An 18,781-nucleotide genomic window follows, 5' to 3' on the forward strand; every position below is an offset into this window, starting at 1 on the left:
AAAAACTGCTTTATGAAATTATAACTCACCCTTGCTTCATTCTGCTGAAGCTTTTCTTCCATACTTAAAGCTGTTGGAGAATCCAAGAGTGCAATCTAAAACCGTGAAAAGTAAACATCAATTCAAAAAGAAAACAGTCACAATTTCTGGGGGAGCCAAATGAAATTCAATTGTTCAACTTTTCTGAGTCTTCAGCATAAACTTCCTTGAACTTTAATATACAACATTTTTTACCTTGAAATACTGTAAACAGAACAATCAAAATCCTGTCAAAGCAGGTATTTCAAATACAAATTGGCTTGAAAGCACTATTTTCACTCACTACACACACGGCCACACACACAGAAACCAGACACATTTATAACAGGTAACTCCTAATACAGCTTTCTTTATATTTCTAAAAAACATGAAATTTTATTATACATGAATAGTTATCCATTTTGCTTTAATACTTCTGTATACTGCTTTATCTTTAATAACTATATCTTAACATAACTGGCTTTAGAAGAGGAAAATTACTAAACAACACAAACACACAGGCAGTACTCATTGTATGTGACCTTCTACACTGAATCCGGCACCATATTTTGGTAAACAGTATCTTCAGATCTACAGAAGCATTTGCAATACAGTGTTCTGGCAATACAAAGGAAAACAGGAAATAAATTATAGAGATTTATACTACTGTGCATACCTAATACACCACCTGCTGTTTTACCAACCATCACAAATTCAATAAACTTCTCTCTTGTCTCCCACACAGTCATCTACCACATCCTACCCTGAACCAGATTTATTTTGCAATAACCACTTGAAACTAGGTCAAAACATTCAAACTTCAAGGGGGTCCAACTTACATCTACTTTGCTAACTCTAAATCAAATCATAATTTGAAAATAATTAGTTTTCCCCTCCTAAAGAATATGAAAAAAACCACAAGTAATTCAACCCCATAAAGAGTTTTTTAACTGTTCATAACAAAGCAGAGCTCTCTGCTCCAATCATCTACAATAGCCATTTCTGCTTCCAGCTGTGGTTCCCATCCCCTTTTCAGTAAATTTTTTACAGCATGAAATCCAGCTGAAGTCCTACTCTTCTGCTAACAATGCTCCATGCTGAACTGACATTTCACACTGCACAGACCATCTAAAACAGAATTACATCGTTCTAGAAACAAATCTGAAGTAGTACTTCAGATACTTCCAAACTCTATTTGCTCAAGTATGAAACCTAGCAGATCTGAATGACATTATGTAGAAGAGACAACTGGCCTGAACCAATTGGACATTCTTTATTGTTACTTTGGTTTCACCACCCTGGGAACACAGGAGAAACCAAACTTAACTAAACCTGTGCAGTGACTGTTTCCAGCAGATCACACTGACCAAACAAGAAAGAGAATCATGCAAAAGTGAAGCAGAGCATTTTTGTTTTCTTACACTACCACTGAAAATATTTTTACGTATTTAGAATGTTATGTGCCTTCTAATGTACTGCACAGCCAAACACAAATAAAATGTATTGCTTAAATCCATTCATACTCTTCATTTTCATATTTATGCATCTTGAATACTTTAAATCTTCTTTAAGATACTAGACAAAGTACCTCTTCAGTCCATCAGGGCAGACCCAGAGGGTATGTTGCTGCTCAGTCTCCTTAAGCCATGTGTTTACTACCTGTTCCACAAGACACTACAATCCAGCTCAGATTATATTACAAGAAACCTAAAACCTTTGGGAAGATAATTTTTTTCCCCCCTTATGTTAAAAGAGGTAATCTGCTGGCCATATGGAAAATGATCCCATCAGGAAACTAATATTCATTCGTAGCTTCATAGAGCTTGTTTACTCAAATCAATATAATGAAAGATAATTACATTCTAGAAATAGACGTTATAACTCAAGGAAAATTACACATAAATTCCAAGTAAAGCTAACCTGATTCCCTTGAGCAAGCAGGGCTTTCAGTCGGGCTATTTCAGCTCTCAGCTCACGGATCAGTTTGACGTTAGGATCCTCATTAATAGTAGGCTTGTTGATGATGTTTTTGGCTCTATTTGCATAGCGAAGTGTACTTAAAGTTTCTCCATAATTGACATCAGCAGGTGAAATAGCTAAGGACGTGAAATCAGAAGCAGTTCATCTAGCACCGTATGTTTCATTTACTGAAGTTAGTTTACATTTTAAAAGTCAGACAAATTCAATGTGGGTGAAGAGGCAGAAATATATAATTTACCAGTATGGATACAATTTGTTCCAACTGTTCACCAATTTCATGTCACTAAACTTTGCATAAGTAAACACTGTATGAGGTAAGTGTATGAGAATATTCAGGTCTAACAACCAAGTGTTGCAAAATTTAACATTTACATTTCCCTGGTAAACATAAATGTCCTATATGAATGCTTCACAGGTTTTTCTTGCAATTTTTTACAAGATCAGTTGGGAAAACAGTGAATATTTTTTAAGTATCAATGTAATCATTGAAAAGAAAAGACACTCCAGGTAAAACACAGTAGGGAAATTAAACAGCATTAAAACAAAAAATAACCAGACAGGAGAACCAAAACAAGAGAAGAGCTTCTATAATTTACAAATCCAGCTGTTCTCCTGAGCTGCAGGCATCTGGCAGCACACAGAACTGTCAGCTATCTGATGCATCAAGAGAAACCAGTATTATTTTTCAAGCAACCTAACCAGGAAAAACAATGCAATTTAAATGCAAGTGCTAATGCTATCCTTCCCCCCTTAATTTTCCTAACAATATATATGATGTTCCAAATTAAAAAGATAATTAAGGTATCCAAATAGATGAGTGGAAACACAGAAGAAAAAAGCATCCAGAAATGTTAATGATCAAAGAACAAGAGATCCAGACAATCAGACAATGAAAACACCTGAACAACTAACTAAGCAACTAATCTGTCCTTTCTCATTCTCTCAAAAACAATTTTTTTTTTTTTTTGGTGGTAGAGACTCTCTGAGCTACAGGAGATGCACTTTGAAACAGCCTATAATTCCCCTAGCTCACACTCTCACTTCTCTGCTTTATCTACTGTTTCCTCTCCACTACTCTCTTTCTAGAAGGATGTTACAATATGTTACAGAAATATGACAAATCATAATCAGACATATTTTCCTACATCCTTTCCTACAGTTTAAAGTGATGTTCCTGCATTTTTTCACTTAATTATAGAAAAGGCAGGACAAATGTATGTGGACAGCTTGCTGGGCTGTTAGGGAATTCTACCACATTACCAGCAGAGTTCAACCATCAGGGCTCTGCCCAGAAGAAATATCACTAATAGATGAGGAAGTAGCTGAAAAAGCTGGGTACTGTAATCATTAGTATAGGCACTGAAAGTTCACTGTGTTATTAAAACTTCTCTTCCCAACCCCACTGTCAAAAAAAAAAAAAAAACAACCCAAAAAAAAACCCACATAGAACTGCAAGAAAGCAGAAAGAAGAAAGTTGCCAGCACAGCTTTACTTAAAGAGCCAGAAAACCAAAGCAGAATCTGGTCCACAATCATCTATTGGCACTACTATGATTCTCCTGAGGAAAACAAGTGGCATGAATTCCTAAAATATCCCCAAAATCCTACAACAAAGGAACTGCTATCCAAAGAATTTGACTGGTTCTGAAGAACCTGACCAGATACATTTTATTCCCTCAATTCTGCTATCCCACATTCCCAAAAGGAGACTGCACCAGTTAAGACCACATTTCACTTGAGGAGGAAGGAGTGAGAGAAATTTCAGAGCTGCTCTTCTCCTCACATGCAGCAGTACCCTGACAAGCTTGACAATTGGGCACACAGGGACCTACTGAGGGTCAATAAGTCCAGGTGCAAGCTGCTGGGTCAGGGCAATCCCACATAAGAATACAGACTGGGGAAAAGAACTCATTGCAAGCAGCCCTGCAGAAAGGAACTTAAGAGTTCTTTTTGGTGGGTGAACATGAACCAGCAGTCTGTGCTCAAGGCCCAGAAAGCCTGCCACATCCTGGGCTGGTAAATAGTTTTAAGCTAAAAGTGGAGTGATTTAGATCAGATATTTGGACAAAATTCTTTACCCAGAAGGTGGTGAGACACTGAAATAGTGAGGTACTAAGGCCTGAACAACAGGCCCTGAGCCAAAGCTGACATATAGATGAACCTTCCAACCAAATGTTATACATATATTTGGTCATTAACAGAGTATTGTTATATATATGTTAATTTAGTGGCAAAACATGTATTTACCCTTATATATCTAGAAACTGGGTAAGGTTATATCTTGCCTCATTAGGGGAGGTATTACAATCAAAGACAACTCCCTTAGTTCCTCCTCGAGCCTATGCCAGGCTTTGGGAGAAATCCAACAGGAGAATGAAATGAGAAATTATGTCCACTTGTTTGTTTAACAGTATAGAAACTGGGCCGCTGCCATAGCAAAGTGGGGGAGCCTCATGGCCTGAGGTGGACACACCACAGGAGTTCCCAATTGCCAAGTGTGGGTCTCCAGTCCTTTACTGTGACAGCTTCCCCCCAGAGCTGATGTCTCTCACCCTTGGATGATGCATCTTTATTAGGGCAACCTGGTGATGTATCTTTCTTAATGACTACAGACATTCTTTTCTAGTAATTATTAGGTGCTCTTCTTAGCTTATCTTTTTGCAATTCTTAGCTAATCATTGTGTGCTTTGCTTAGCTTATCCTTTTGTGATTGTTTACAGTTTTACATTATAGTAAATATAGTTCCTTAATTTGGTGTCTGTGTCTCTGACCCTACCCACAATACAAGGCTGGGGGGGATGGAGCTCTGAGCACCCCGGTCTAGTGGAAGGTGACCCTGTCCATGGCAGGAGGCATGGAGCTAAACCATCTTTAAGGTCCCTTCCAACCCAAACCATTCTACAATTTCCAAAATCCTCACCTCCCCTTAAACATCATCCTGGCTTCACTTTGTTTTTTTGGGAATGGAATTCCCATTCCAATTTGTTGACAAACCTGCAATACATATGGCATAGGCAGGGCTTTAAACTAAGTGATCCTTGCAAACCTTCCTATGGGTAAAAAGGAAACCAGAAGTTTTCAAGACAACTCATCATACTTAAATTTAGACAAGTTAAAATGTTGTGTGCTTTAGAAGGTTAGATAAAAGTGACTGTCTTTCCCACAGGGTGTCAAAAGAGACCAGGTTGCTACTAATGCAACAAAAAAAACCAGCTTGGAACAGCAACTGATTCACACACCAGGACAGACCAGATGCACAAAGCTTTAGTTATGCTGTGCAGAGTGTAAGTAAAACCCAGAATGTTATTAGAAAGCTCAGAAAGAAAGAAATACTAATATGTGTACACCATGTTGTTCCTTAACAAAACATCTGGAATCTAAATATTTACAGCCACTTGTATTAAGCATTAACTATTCAGAATTCAGATTCACTTACTGGCAATCATTATAGTTTTGGAGTTTCCTCCTAGGCTATCTTTTAATAGCCAAGTCAACACCGAGTCCCTGTAAGGCACAAATACTTGTTTCTTCTTTGAAAGAGGATTTGTTGCATCCTGAGATAAATCAGCTGTGATGAGAAGATAGAAAAAAAAAATTAGATCTTCTCATTCATTTTCAAAAATGTGATAGGCCATTTTTTGTGTAGGTAAACAAAGGTATTTAGTGACTAAAAACACCTCAAGGCAGACAAGCACAAAAACCAGAGACTTACCTAAGGCAGAAATTACATTTCCCAGAGTAACTAGAGATTTGTTAATATTCCCTCCTTCCTTTAATCTAACCCCTGTGGCACCAGTGGCATCTGCTCTCTCACTTCCAGCAAGATCTACCAAATGAATCTTGCTAACAGTTTCACAAGGCATTTCAGAATCAAATTTAGCCTAAAGAAAAGAAAAAATAAAACAAAGAAAAGTATATCAAGCTAATAAATACTGCACTTTTACTGAATCAAATTTAGTGGCCTTTTTCATGACAAGACTGAATTTAACTTGTTTACAATAGGAGATCTTGAGAAGACAGGTGTATTAGAGATGCCACTGAAAGACACTTAATAATGAATGGTTGCATAACTCCCATATTATGTCTTTAAATTGTAATATTTGCAACTTTTTAGCCATTTACAGACAAGCTTATGACACTGTAAGTTGTAATTTACATGATGCAGTGACCATGTACTGCATTCATTTCATTAGGCTTACAATATTTGAATTATATTTATATATTGCTTTCAATAAGTTATAGCATGCACAGACAAATTTACACTTAATTTCTCCGCCACCTCCAAGTTCTCTTCATCTAGCAGGTCATCCATGGGCTTTCTAACAAGCCCCCAAAAACAATAACAAAGAGCATTGGAAGTCATTAGAAAAGGAGTTTGCTACATATAAGCAAACAGATGACTATGATCTAAAGAAACAAGTCCAATCTCTCGAAGGAGTTTTGTTTTGTTACCTGAGTGAAGTTGATTGTGAAAATGGCATGTGACCTGCTACTAACATCATTCATTCCAGTTGCAGCTGTCGTCCTATTTATATTTCCTGCATCCATAAGTTCCTCAACATCAGCATAATTTTGGACTAAATGTTTGGACAAGTCTGAAGAAAAGCAGAGTGTTACAGTATGCTCATATATGTCCTTAATTTTCTTTACAAAAAAGATTCAAATTACCCTCACTACTGCAAACTATTGCTGCAATTAGTGTTTATTGTCATACTTGTTCATCACCTAAGGAAAGGAATGAGGCTTCATATGAACACTGGACAACTTACACATTTACAGTAAAAAAGAAAAAAACACACAATCTTATTATTTAGTGGAATACATGAGCATAATCCCACAAGAGACGTGAACCTTCCCTGGTAGAGAAAAGATTAGGACAATTAGATCCTAATGTTTACATTTCATCTAAATATCTAAGATTTATAAATTATAGTCAACAAACTGTTAAAACCAATTGTGTCTCTTAACATTACTTAAAAATGTGTTATAAATTTGCAGATAAAAAACTCTAATAAGTTTTGGATTGGGAAAGCAAGTAGAGATGCAAAATTAGAAGCTACTCCTTCAATGTTTTTTACCAAAGTAAGGCACTACATCCCTCATAATTTATATTTTAAAAGATAAAATGCCTTATTACAATTAGACACTACATTTTAGAACACATAAAGGTAATAAAATATGCAGTGTAAAACAATTAAAGTGTTTTCACCCTCAACATACGGCCCTTCCTTTGGATGTTCCCGTATCCGTAAATTATTAGTTTTTGATGACTTCCTTCGAAGAAGATCTCTCACACGTTCATTATAAATTTCCAGATAACTGAAAAAAAAGAATAGAAAGCCACTGACAGATTCAAGAGCCTTTTATAAAAGGAAAGCCATACTAACACAAGTATGAAAGCAAAATGCTCGGAGCAAAAGCATAGACCCAAAGTCGGCTTAAGATAATAATGACTACGAAGCATTGTATCATAAAGGAAAAAGCCAAAAAAGCAAGAAGAAAGTGGAAAGAAAGCAGACATGAACAAGGTTAAGATCTCCTAATGTTAGTCTGAAATAAAGGGTAAAAAAAAGGAAGATGCTGTCCAGCAGCAAAGGCATTTGCACTATCATATAAATGACACAATATGCACAGCTCTTGGCTTGAAGGTACAAGTACTGTGCATTTTGACTACAAGTGCCAACAAAAATCAGTTACAGGACTGAGGCCAAGCATAAAAAGTTATTTTTGAAAAATATGCATTCTTCCCAGAGATAAAGTGAAACAGAGTGTTTGTAACCGAAAAAAGTTTGATAACCTGCAAACTCTTAACATGCCAAGACCTACCTGACTTCTGTTCGAAAGGATGCCTCATTCCGCTTTGTTTTTTCACTTATTTTGCTGAATAATCCTTCACAAATTCGAGGTATCAAACCTGCATCACCCTGCAATAACAACAAATCTTAATTCCAAGGCTATATATATATGCACAACATATTTTGAAAAATAAAGCCCTAGATGACTAGTCAAGAGTTTAAGACTCCAGAAAGGGGAAAAATCAAAACTTTTCAGCAAACACTCTTGCCTTTTATTTAACTGCAGTCACCTTGCCACTTTAACCCTTTTGTGTGTGGAATGTACAACCAGCTTCATTTCTTTGCTACTGGAATACATTTTGTCCCTCCCATTCAGTTTGAATCATCCCAGCTGCTTAAGGCAGAGACTGGCTCCCCAGAGTATGTCATGAACTGCCTTATCTCACCAGTATCTTTAACTGCTTCTATCTTATTTCACTGTGGACTTGGCAACAACTGCAGAGAACAGGACAAGAGCCATATACAAACAGCCATGGGACATTTTCACTCAAGCCCCCAGTTCCCAGGTCACAGTCCTTCCTGTGTTGAAAAGTGCAACAGGTCCTCTGAATAAATTAGTACACGATGACAAAATTAAATCTTCATTCACCATATCCCACAATCCAGCCAAATTTAATTTGATATTAACTACCGAATGTTTGTCTCTGCAAATAAAGAGTTTTTATGCGTTAAATGCTTGGTTGGTTTAATAAAGCAAACTGAAGAAGACCTATCCCACTGAGATACCCAGAAACTTAGCATGCATTTCTCCTTGCTGGTCCAGGAAGAGCCCTCTCCAGCCAAGCAGTAAGCTGTAGTGAGGGTTTTCCCCACAGCAGAGGAGCAGGAGTGCCACACAGGCCTGGTCTCATCTGACATAGGGGTGCTCACTCCCAGCTGCCCCAGGTGACCAACTCCTGCTGAGGCCATCTCCCCACCACTCCAGGGAGAAGGCAGTTAACACTTCCTCAGAGCCATGGCTCCCTGGAATAACAGGACAGGATGTACACATACAGATGAGCTTTGGGTTAAGAGGTCCAGGCTCAGGAGCAGCTCACAAAACAGTCTGTCATCTATAATTTCCCTCCAGTCTGAAAACATGTAAGAGATTCAATGTGATGGACTAACTATCTACAACTGCCACAAGAAATGCTCTTGTGTTTAGAGTCAGGGGCCTTGTAATTAAGTGGGATGCAAATTAGGACAAGCCAGACCGGGCATTCAATGTGAACACAGACTAGGCACTCCAGGCACCTAAGAGCTTGCCTGGTGGGATTCTACAGAAAACTGGCAACAGGAAAACACAAAGCCAATGGACTCCCCCTGCACCAAACTCTGACAGAGCTAGTGCTCCACAGGCAAAGATTTCTCTTCTTGGACTCCTACAAAAATCCAACCCTTTCTGCCCAAGCTCACTTGAGTTGAGCCCTCTGCACTCATTCTTCAGTTTCCCTCTGCATTCTCTGTCACAACAATCATGTTCCAGATGCCACCTCTGAGCTCCTCTTCCTTGTTCCTTTGTCCAGATAAAATTCCCAATTCATCATCCAGTAACTTCCAGCTTCTTAATTATACTTTATCCCTCCATTCTGCCTTTTCCCAGCTTCTTCCTCCTCTTAATCAGTCTCTCTATCCTTCTCAAACCAAACTTCATTTTTTGAAATAATAATCTATTCTCTGCTCCTGTCTTTCCTAGTTCTTAACATGACTGCACCTTAGGTTAAAAAAAAATTTAAAAAATTCCTAGATTAAGGGAAAAACTTGCAGATTAATCAGGCTTTTTTGGAGACACTTGCCTCTGGCAACAGAGGAGCAGCTTTTCCCAATATCTGTCAATTATCAATCTCTATTTCCAGGTAAAATTTCATGGGTCAGTGTTGGAAATTCCCACACACATTTTATTTTCATTTTTTTACACAACAGAAGAGGGAATATACTTTTCTTTCATCTCATGCTTGGAAACACCTGAATAGCTTTAATTAAAGCTTAGGGAAAAAAACATGGAAGATCTATCACAAAGTTTTAGGCAAATCATTAGTGTCTGACATAATCCAGCAACCACAAAAAGAGGCTTAAAATAGGAAGTACAAGCTCTAAATGAGTAATTTCAACCTTAGCAATATAATGTTGAGAAAGTAAGCACACACAGTTCCCAGAGTATTATGCTAGTAAAATGTAGATCTTAAAGAATGTACACTCTTTATTGGAAACTATATTTAAACACTTTTGCCTTTTCACTCCCTAGAGCTGAAGGGCAGGATCAACTACAGCTTTGACTATTTTTTTTCCTGGCCTACAGAGTTTCCAGACATGAAAATCAGAACAACCAAAATAGGTAGTTCACTCAAAAGCTGAATTTTCTCATTAAAAGCCTGTTCTTCTTCTGTGCTATCTAACCGGAAAAATCCTTACTGCAATTTAAATGTACTGAGTTTTGCCCATCTACCTTGACCATAAGGAGCAAATTACTCTCTTCCTTTCTGTAGCAGCCTTTCAGGTCTTAGAAGAATTTTAATCCACCATAGTCTTGCCTTCTCTGCATATCCAAGTCTGAATTTCCTGATATTTTATAGATATCTGCTCATTTCAGTATCTCTGCTCAACATTCTAACTGGCTCACATATTTCTTGAAATGATTGCTGTACACAGAATTGCAGAAGAAACCTTTCAGAGCCAAGAACAGCAAATATTGAAAACAAAATGAGAACAGAACCCAGGCTTTTAAAATTGAAGTAGGGAAAAAAGAATACTTATTTCCAATTCAAGTTTTCTTATAGCACTGTAGTCTCTCTGACAGGGCCATCAATTTGAAGCATTTAACTTGCCAGCTGAGTATACTTTATATGCACTCTATACAAAGCCAGATTAAAGTATTTATGTATCATGCCAAGAAGATTAGACCTTTATTACTGAATAGTGTCAAACAAACTCTAGCATCTATTCATTTGCAAACTGTTTTGATAATTACAGTCATTATATATAGTGAGGCAGTCTCATAAAAATGTCACTTTTATAAATTTCTGAAATAGAAATCCACACCTAGGTTGTGAGATCTTTTCTGGTTGCAAAAGTCTATTCTGCTTATGATATTGAGGTAAATATAAAGCTACTTATTTTTGACAACTGAAAGAAAAATATTTACAGCTAATTTACTCTCCTAAGCTAGAGGAGGTACAAAGAGCCCAATCTTACTACATTTCAGAAGAGTGATCTATCCAAAGAAGGATAAGTGTTAATATTCTCCTTTTCATTTCTACTGGGAGAAGACACAATACATTTCTTTCCCAAGGATTAAAGAATGAAACCTGCAGAGGCTGTCTGGCAAACAGGCTTCATCAGTCAGTCTTTCTAAACTGCTCCACCCCCAACAGTTTATTGGGTTCTCTCTGTCCTTGGACAGTCACAGAGGCAACTGCAAGAAACCACTCCCATCCTTCATTCACAAACTGCCAAATACCTCCTGTCACACCTTCCTCTTCCTGCAGTGCTCAATAGGACATAATCCTTAAAATTTAATTTCCTGTATAACCTCATAAGGCTTTGATGAACTACTGTCATGCCCAATTTCTGCTTATCACCTGACAGCCTTCTCTAAGGACCTATTTTAGTCTTCTGAGTCTTCAAAAGAGGTTTAAAAAGCACATATCTTCAGAAAAAGCTGATCATTAATTTTCTCAAAATCATTATCTCCTTTTTTCTGTCTCAAGTTGGGCATAGAAAATCAGCAGTAACATTAGAAATTTTTGGCTTTGTTACTGAACAAAAATTACTGGTTAGAAGGTGTGATACATGGAAGGGTTAGTAGCATACAGACAGAAGCAGTATTAAAAATTCCATAAAAACACGCTCCTGAAACAGTGCAATTTTAATCCATTCCAACAAAAATATACACCTGCTCACTCAATGTGGCACAAGAAGTGGACATTGTCTACTTGGAATTCTCCAAGGCTTTAAACATGGTTTCTTACAGCCTGCTGCTAAAGAAACTAATGTATTATGGTCTAGACAAGGGGTCTGTGTGTAGGTGGGAACTGGCTTACAGGCTGCACTCAGAGGGTGATGGCAAACAGCTCCTTGTAAAACTGGAAACTTGTCACGAGTGGGGTCTCCAGGAACCAATATTGAGCCCAATGCTGTTTAACTCTTCATAAGTGTCCTGAACAATGGGACCAAACTAGCACAACAAAGTCTGATGAAGACACCAAAGCGAGTGGGGAAGTTGACACTTCAGATCAAGATTGGGCCCAATGCTGTTTAACTCTTCTTAAGTGACCTGAACAATGGGACCAAGAGTAGCACAACAAAGTCTGATGAAGACACCAAAGCGAGTGGGGAAGTTGACACTTCAGAAGGGACAGCCACCGTGAAGGAAGACCTGGATAAACTGGAATAGTGGGCTAACAAGAACCTTATGAAGCTCAACAAATATAAGGTTTGCACATGAGAGAACACAATCCAGGAGCACAGCAAAGGCTGGGATCTATCTGGCTGGAGAGCAGCTCTGCGGAAAGGGACTTGGGGGTCCTGTGGACAGCAAGCACCACAAGAGCAAACAGTGTGGCAAAGAAAGCCAACAGGATGCTGGGCTGCATCACAACAACCAGGGCAGAGATGAAAAAGTCATTATCCCACTCTACTCAGCACTTGTCAGGTCACACCTAGAATACTGCACTCAGTTTTGGTCTCTGCATAAAAAAATATGGGGACAGGCTGGAAAAGGTCCAGATGAGGGCCATAAGGATGACCAAAGGACTGGGAAGCTGCCATGTGAAGAAAGGCAGAGGGAATTGGATTTGTTCAGCCTTGAGAATAAAAGACTTAGAAGAGACCTTATAATCATGTTCCAGTATTTAACAAGTGCCTACAGAGAAGATGGAAACTCCTATTTCCAAGGAGTCACATGCTAAGGACAGTGGTAATAGATACAAATTACTCCTGCAGAGAATAGGACTAGATACAAGAGGACCATTTTCCATGAGAACAATCAGTGATTAGAATTACGTCGCCAGGGGAGTAGAGGATTCCCAACAACTGGCACTTCTAAGATTCATCTGAACAAGATGCTGAGCAATCTTGTCTTGGCCATGCTTTTGCCAAGTTGGACCAAACAATTCTTGAGAGCCCTTCCAAGCTGGTATTCCACAGCTGAATGAAAACACAACGTACCGCATTTCCCATCATGGTGTAGGACTTCCCAGAGCCCGTCTGTCCATATGCAAAAACAGAGGCATTATAACCTTCAAAAGCAGATTTAAGCACCTCCGTACCAAGATTTTTGAAAACCTAAAAATAAAAAAAAAAGTTTAAGCCAACAGAAGCTTGGGGAAGAATAACACCATCAGCCCAGCATGGCAAATATTGAAGAATACCACAACAAAACAACAAAACACATATTTACTATAGCAGAGGAAATTAATATTTCAAATAAAATACTAAGTCTTACTACCACATTTCATCACTGCAGTGATTTGTTTTTTGTTTCTCTGTCACAGAACACTTGACATGTCAAATTGCTCCTTTCTTTTCTAAAGCACCAACGTCCTTCAGCAATCTCAGCTACTCCATTCACTTTCATTATTGTTATTACCTTTTTGTATCTTATGTATCTTATATTATTTGTATCTTATGCTATTATCTTTTGTATCTTCACCAACTCTCCACATTCTGTAAATATCCAGTCCCCGCTCAAAAGGAAACATTTCCATGATTCTGTCAGTTTCTTCCTTTGTCTTTTTGGAGAGTTTTGTTGGTTGGTTTTGGTTTTTTGCTTTAATCAAGCGTAAGAACATGACCCATAATCTTCTCTGTATTTTCTCCACAAGTGGCTTTTACATAGCAATGCTTTTTAGGCTGGCAAACATGGAAACTTGTTTTTAATGTGGTAATGTTTTTCATCATTCAACCCCTTCTCTTTTACTCTCAACATGTAATGATCCTTCCTCCACATCACATAATATGGGACTCTGCTCTCACCAGATGCCTTCACACAATACTGGCTCAATCCAAGATACCTCACAGATTTGCCTGACCTTTCATCAACACTACCCCTCATTTCAATCCATACCCCTCACTGGGCAAGGAGTAACACTTGGTGCAGCGTTTCTCCAAATTAAAATATTAATCTCTGTCTCACCATCTAGACATGATTTCCAAAAATCTCACAGATGCTTCACATAGTTTAGCTAGTTTTCTGCACTTTATGTGGTTTATATTCTCCAAGGCATACAAGCAATTTTTAATAGTGAATGGCACAAGCACAGTATAATCTCACAGCTTCTCCCTAGAAGGAGCACTGTGTAATTTCTTTAATCACTAATCTTCAAATGTGCCTTTGGAATACTTCACTTGACCTTCCCTCCAGCAAAGGAGTTAGAGTGCTGTAACCAGTTATATCTCTCAAAGAACGTAAAGATCAGCCAAAGCTACTTTATTCTTTCCCCTACTTTAATCTGTGTCCAAGTCTTAATGCACTACTCTTTTGGAACGGAATTTTCCTTTTTAAATGGAACTTTCTTTTTTTTTTGGATGGAATTTTCCTTTTTAAAAATTTGTGTATGTCTTGCATGTGATTTGAGGTAGTGCATAGGACAGGTACAGACAGTCTTGTCTGAACACAAAGGCTGAACACACAGGTTAGAAGCAAAGACTGTCTGGATGGGACACAAGTTTGTCACAAAAGGGCAGCAAATATCAAAACTCTTTTTTTTCTCAGTCAGGAATACAAATGAAGAAGCTTGATGGCAAATTGCCATCCCCACTCTAACTTTGGAATACTAAAGTGTATTTTGCATCTACAAGGCATATTAATAAGGTACACAGTATTAGACAGATTTCCACTTCTTATTTTTCTGCCATTCAAATGGAAAAATATAACAATCATGAACAAAGGGCACTAGGCAACCACATCACCAACAATCAAGATCAATTTTATTCCCTGGCAAGATGAATGCAAAAACGAGGCCCTTCTATGCCATTGGTGCAGTAAATTGTAATTTCTGCAGGAACTTGATAAGAGCTTAACTACAAAGCCTTCCAATTAAATATGAAATCATTAACAAAAGCAAAACAGTACCATGTGCAGTGCATGTTTAGGACTTGCATTCCTATAGTTTAAAAACTCCTTTTGTTTTCGAAGCGCTGCACACAGTGTAATTAAAACAACACCTGAGAAACAATATTTCTGTAGCTGAGCAAGAGAAGTCCACACTCCTGCCAGTCCAGATAAAGGAGGTGTCCAAGGCTGTGGAACACAGTTTAACAGCACAATACTGAACACAGACATTGAAGCCACATTTATGATTTATCCTATCATTACCAATCATAAAACTCACAGCTTTAAAATTTATTGCTCAAGGCTGCTGCAGCCATCAGTATTTGGCCATTTTAATTTATTTTTGTTTCTATAGACTCCTGACATGGGCAAGTTATAGTAATCTTGCCTCCACCTGACCTACTCTGAAACAGGTAAATGGCACCAGAAGGAAAAGGGGAACTTATCACTTATATGTGGAAACTGGACATCAATACAGACTACAACTTGGATATCTATTTGTAAGCATTCAACATTACTATGCAAGTGGTTGTTTTGACAAGAATTAACCTAATTGTTTCACAGTAAATTTGGATTCTGGAAATAACCTGCTCTGTAACAGCAAGAGCCTACTACCACCATGAATCTCTTCCTGGGGTTCCTCTAATGTGGTCTTGTCTAGCAAGAAGTATCTAAAGGCAGGTATTTAAAAGATCCAAGAATTAAATATCCATAAATTTAAGTCACAACTGGTGCATGTCAAGAAGCTTCATTTAGAATCAGAGCAGAAAAATACGTTATCAAAGTTGATTTGGTTAAAATAAAGCACCTGACTCTGCATGCTCAATTTAAAGCATTTGCTAAAATTCTAGCAAAGCCATATGGCCTGAAACACCTGCCTAAAACCATTCACTAGAATCTCAGGTGCACACTATTGCTCTCAAATACATTACTACTTCAATTTGCCACAGTAATTAGGGTATTTCTACACTGATGGCCAGATAAAATGTATGTTTCCTGGTATTTCAAAAAACAGCAAAAAAAAAGTATTACTTAAAAGAACATCATCAAGAAACAACAATCCAGAAAGTTTAAGAATAAACGTTATTAAACTCTAATATCTCACTGAAACAAAAGAAGTTTTCAGAAAATAAGAGGATGTATCACTTACCCTGATGTTAAACGAAAAATTCCAAGTCTAAATTCCCCATCAATTATAGTCATTATATATATATATATATATATATAATGGCAAAACTTGTCATTCTCAGAAATATTTTAAAATGGCTTCAACTTACTCTTTCTTATTGCTAGTTTTAATCATGAGGCTTTTTAGGATTAGTCATTACAGCATCCCTGATTTCAAGGGTTCCTGAACAAATGGTACACATACTAAGGTTTGAACCCAGCTGGCTTACAGGATATTCAGTAAATTGTTGCATTATTTTAAGGGGAAAGAACTACTCTCAGTTGAAGCTTACAGCATCAAAACCAAAACAGAAGTCAGCAATCACAACTTACTTGAGATTCACTTAATAAATTTATTAGGGAATGGGAAAGAACTGAAAAGTTCCACATTCACATGAAATGCAAGGTCACAAAGGGTCTGTTTATCTGAATAATGCCTATAGCTCAGAGTTTAATCTTCTGTTCTGACTATGCAGAAAGAAAAACTCTTTTCTCCTTTCCTAAGGTGAATACTCAAGGGAGGAAAAAAAAAAGAATCTTCTTCAATGTGTACCAAGGTTTTTGGACCAAGGGGAAAAAAAATACACACCACACTTTAACTAGGTAAGATTGTTTCTGAGTGAATTAAAGCTACATGCTTGTTTCTCAAAAGTGATTTTTTTTCTAAAAAGCTTTTCAAAACCAATTTCAGCACTTAGAGATGTTTTCTAACTTAACCTTATACAACACTAATCAGACAAAACAACTTGAAAGAAAGCATTCAGCCTGCTGTATTAGAAAACACACCACTTACATTGTTAGATAAGTTTAAAAAAAAAGAACAAAGCAAAATTCAAACTCTCAGGTATCGAGAAAATTTCTAAATTACTGAAGAAGCACTTTCAATGGAAAAAAGTTTCATGGAATGCTTCCAAGACAAAGAAAATGGAAAGGAAAAAATTAATTATTAACATCAGAAATCCTACCATTTCTTGACAAACAAAGTTGGGACTTTTACTGTCTGCTGAGAAGTAGGAAAAATCATAGGTAAATGTTTTCGTTCTTTCTCGTCCTGTGTCTCCAGTAGCACCCTCTGGTATCTATTAAAAAAAAGAAAACAGAGCTGGTACAACACATCCTGATGAAGTAATTAAAAACATTTGACAATAAATAATCAGAATGCAAATCTAACATAACGCTATACACATTTAGAAATGTATCACAGGTAAAATTATGATTCCAACAACACTGACAAAATTAGGAGGAGGTATGTCCTTCAGTAAGGAAGAAAGACAGCCACCTCATAAAGCAGCACAGCAGGAATTATTTGAATTTTAACTTACTGCTTCTAAGCCCACAGCACATTTTTGTCACAACACTTAGGTTCAGTTAAATGGGTCCATATATGCTGTTATTATAATCAGGGACTATCCTACACATATAATTTATAGGAGCCAGAGAGATGTTTGCACTGTGAACAGTACTTCAACGTGGAGTCATAATTAAAAAGGTGTGACATACCTGCTGTTTAAGGCAATCATCACATTCAAGACATGACAGCTGACACTGTACTTCAGCAATACTCACCATGCTCCAAATCATTCTGAAGAAACTACACACTGAAACTCCTTTTCATATATTAGTCATAAGACACTATCTTGCAAAAAATAATTTGCTGCACATGGCTTCTCTTGCTGAGAGAAATGTTAAAATATACCATCAAAAGGTTATAGCAAGTGATGGGTAATTTGGATTTGGTTCATTTTCATGGGAATTTCAGAAGACTTCTACAGATGAAGCAAAGATTTAATAGCTATCAGAAACATACCTCTATTCTATTGTTGGCTTTCATCTCCCAGCTAAGTTTATCACCTGAGTGATAAACCCTCGAAGAAATTACGAGCTAGAACCTATAGAGTGGTCTTCAGAAAACCACAGTGCAGCTAGTTAACAGTGTAACCTGGTTTCCCTAAAACATTACTTCAGTACTATATTTTAACAACTAGAGGCCATTGACCACAGTGCAGCAAGCATCACTGTTTTGTCCAGTCATATTTTGGCAGCTATTGAGTTATAACTTCCTTTTATAAATTGTGTTTACTCACCTTTAAGTTTGTGATTGTTGTTTTATTTTTTTCCATTGAAATAATAAACTTTGCATTAAGATCTTTCTCCCTGAAAAAACCAAAACCAAAAAACAGACTTGAGTATGTTAAATAAATCATACCACAGTTATCCAGAGTCACATTTCCACTCACCAATCAGTCCATCGCCACAGTCAATTCTCAGATTAATTAATTTTTATTTTAGTTTTTAATTCTTGTGCCCAATGTTTATTTACTTCTATGGCACACATTTGAAGCACTTGGGCTTGCCTCCAAATTCCTTCATCTAGAAACAGAAGTGTGAGGAAACCTGCTTCAGAAATTTAACTCTGCAAGTCAATTAAGTGGTTTGTTCTTAATTGGAAGCACTCTGATCCAAAACCCAGTTAAGTCAAATACATGGCTCTAAGGAAGGGCAAAACAGAACACAACAATATAAGCCCCAGCTTTTCACCAACATTCCAGCAGCAGCAGCAGTTCCCAATTATCCATATAATCTAGCTAACAGGGACTGAATGTTTAAACCAGAAAAACCCAGTATATTAAAACTCCTTTAGAAATAAGGTACTAAAAATGTGGTTTGAGTTCTGATGCATCATAGCAGCGGAGAGAGACTTTAATACCAGAAAGAGGCTTCCCAAAGCACAA

At 37.3% G+C, this 18,781-nt stretch overlaps 1 protein-coding gene across 1 annotated transcript in view; it reads right to left on the bottom strand.

Moving 5' to 3' along the window:
- The window catches only part of KIF16B (kinesin family member 16B), a 134,108-nt gene that overhangs the window by 101,106 nt on the left and 14,221 nt on the right, over positions 1-18,781 (bottom strand). Inside the window, exons 2-11 of the mRNA XM_041473931.1 lie at positions 18,134-18,203; positions 17,015-17,128; positions 12,998-13,114; positions 7,824-7,921; positions 7,207-7,316; positions 6,450-6,592; positions 5,710-5,878; positions 5,434-5,565; positions 1,939-2,114; positions 30-95 (exon numbers count right to left, since the gene is read on the bottom strand). Of these exons, the coding sequence (XP_041329865.1) occupies positions 30-95; positions 1,939-2,114; positions 5,434-5,565; positions 5,710-5,878; positions 6,450-6,592; positions 7,207-7,316; positions 7,824-7,921; positions 12,998-13,114; positions 17,015-17,128; positions 18,134-18,203 (1,195 nt within the window). The remainder of the gene's footprint in view (positions 1-29; positions 96-1,938; positions 2,115-5,433; positions 5,566-5,709; positions 5,879-6,449; positions 6,593-7,206; positions 7,317-7,823; positions 7,922-12,997; positions 13,115-17,014; positions 17,129-18,133; positions 18,204-18,781) is intronic.

The sequence above is a fragment of the Pyrgilauda ruficollis genome, unplaced genomic scaffold, assembly GCF_017590135.1.
Source record: "Pyrgilauda ruficollis isolate IOZ18807 unplaced genomic scaffold, ASM1759013v1 scaffold31, whole genome shotgun sequence".
Lineage (NCBI taxonomy): Eukaryota > Metazoa > Chordata > Aves > Passeriformes > Passeridae > Pyrgilauda > Pyrgilauda ruficollis.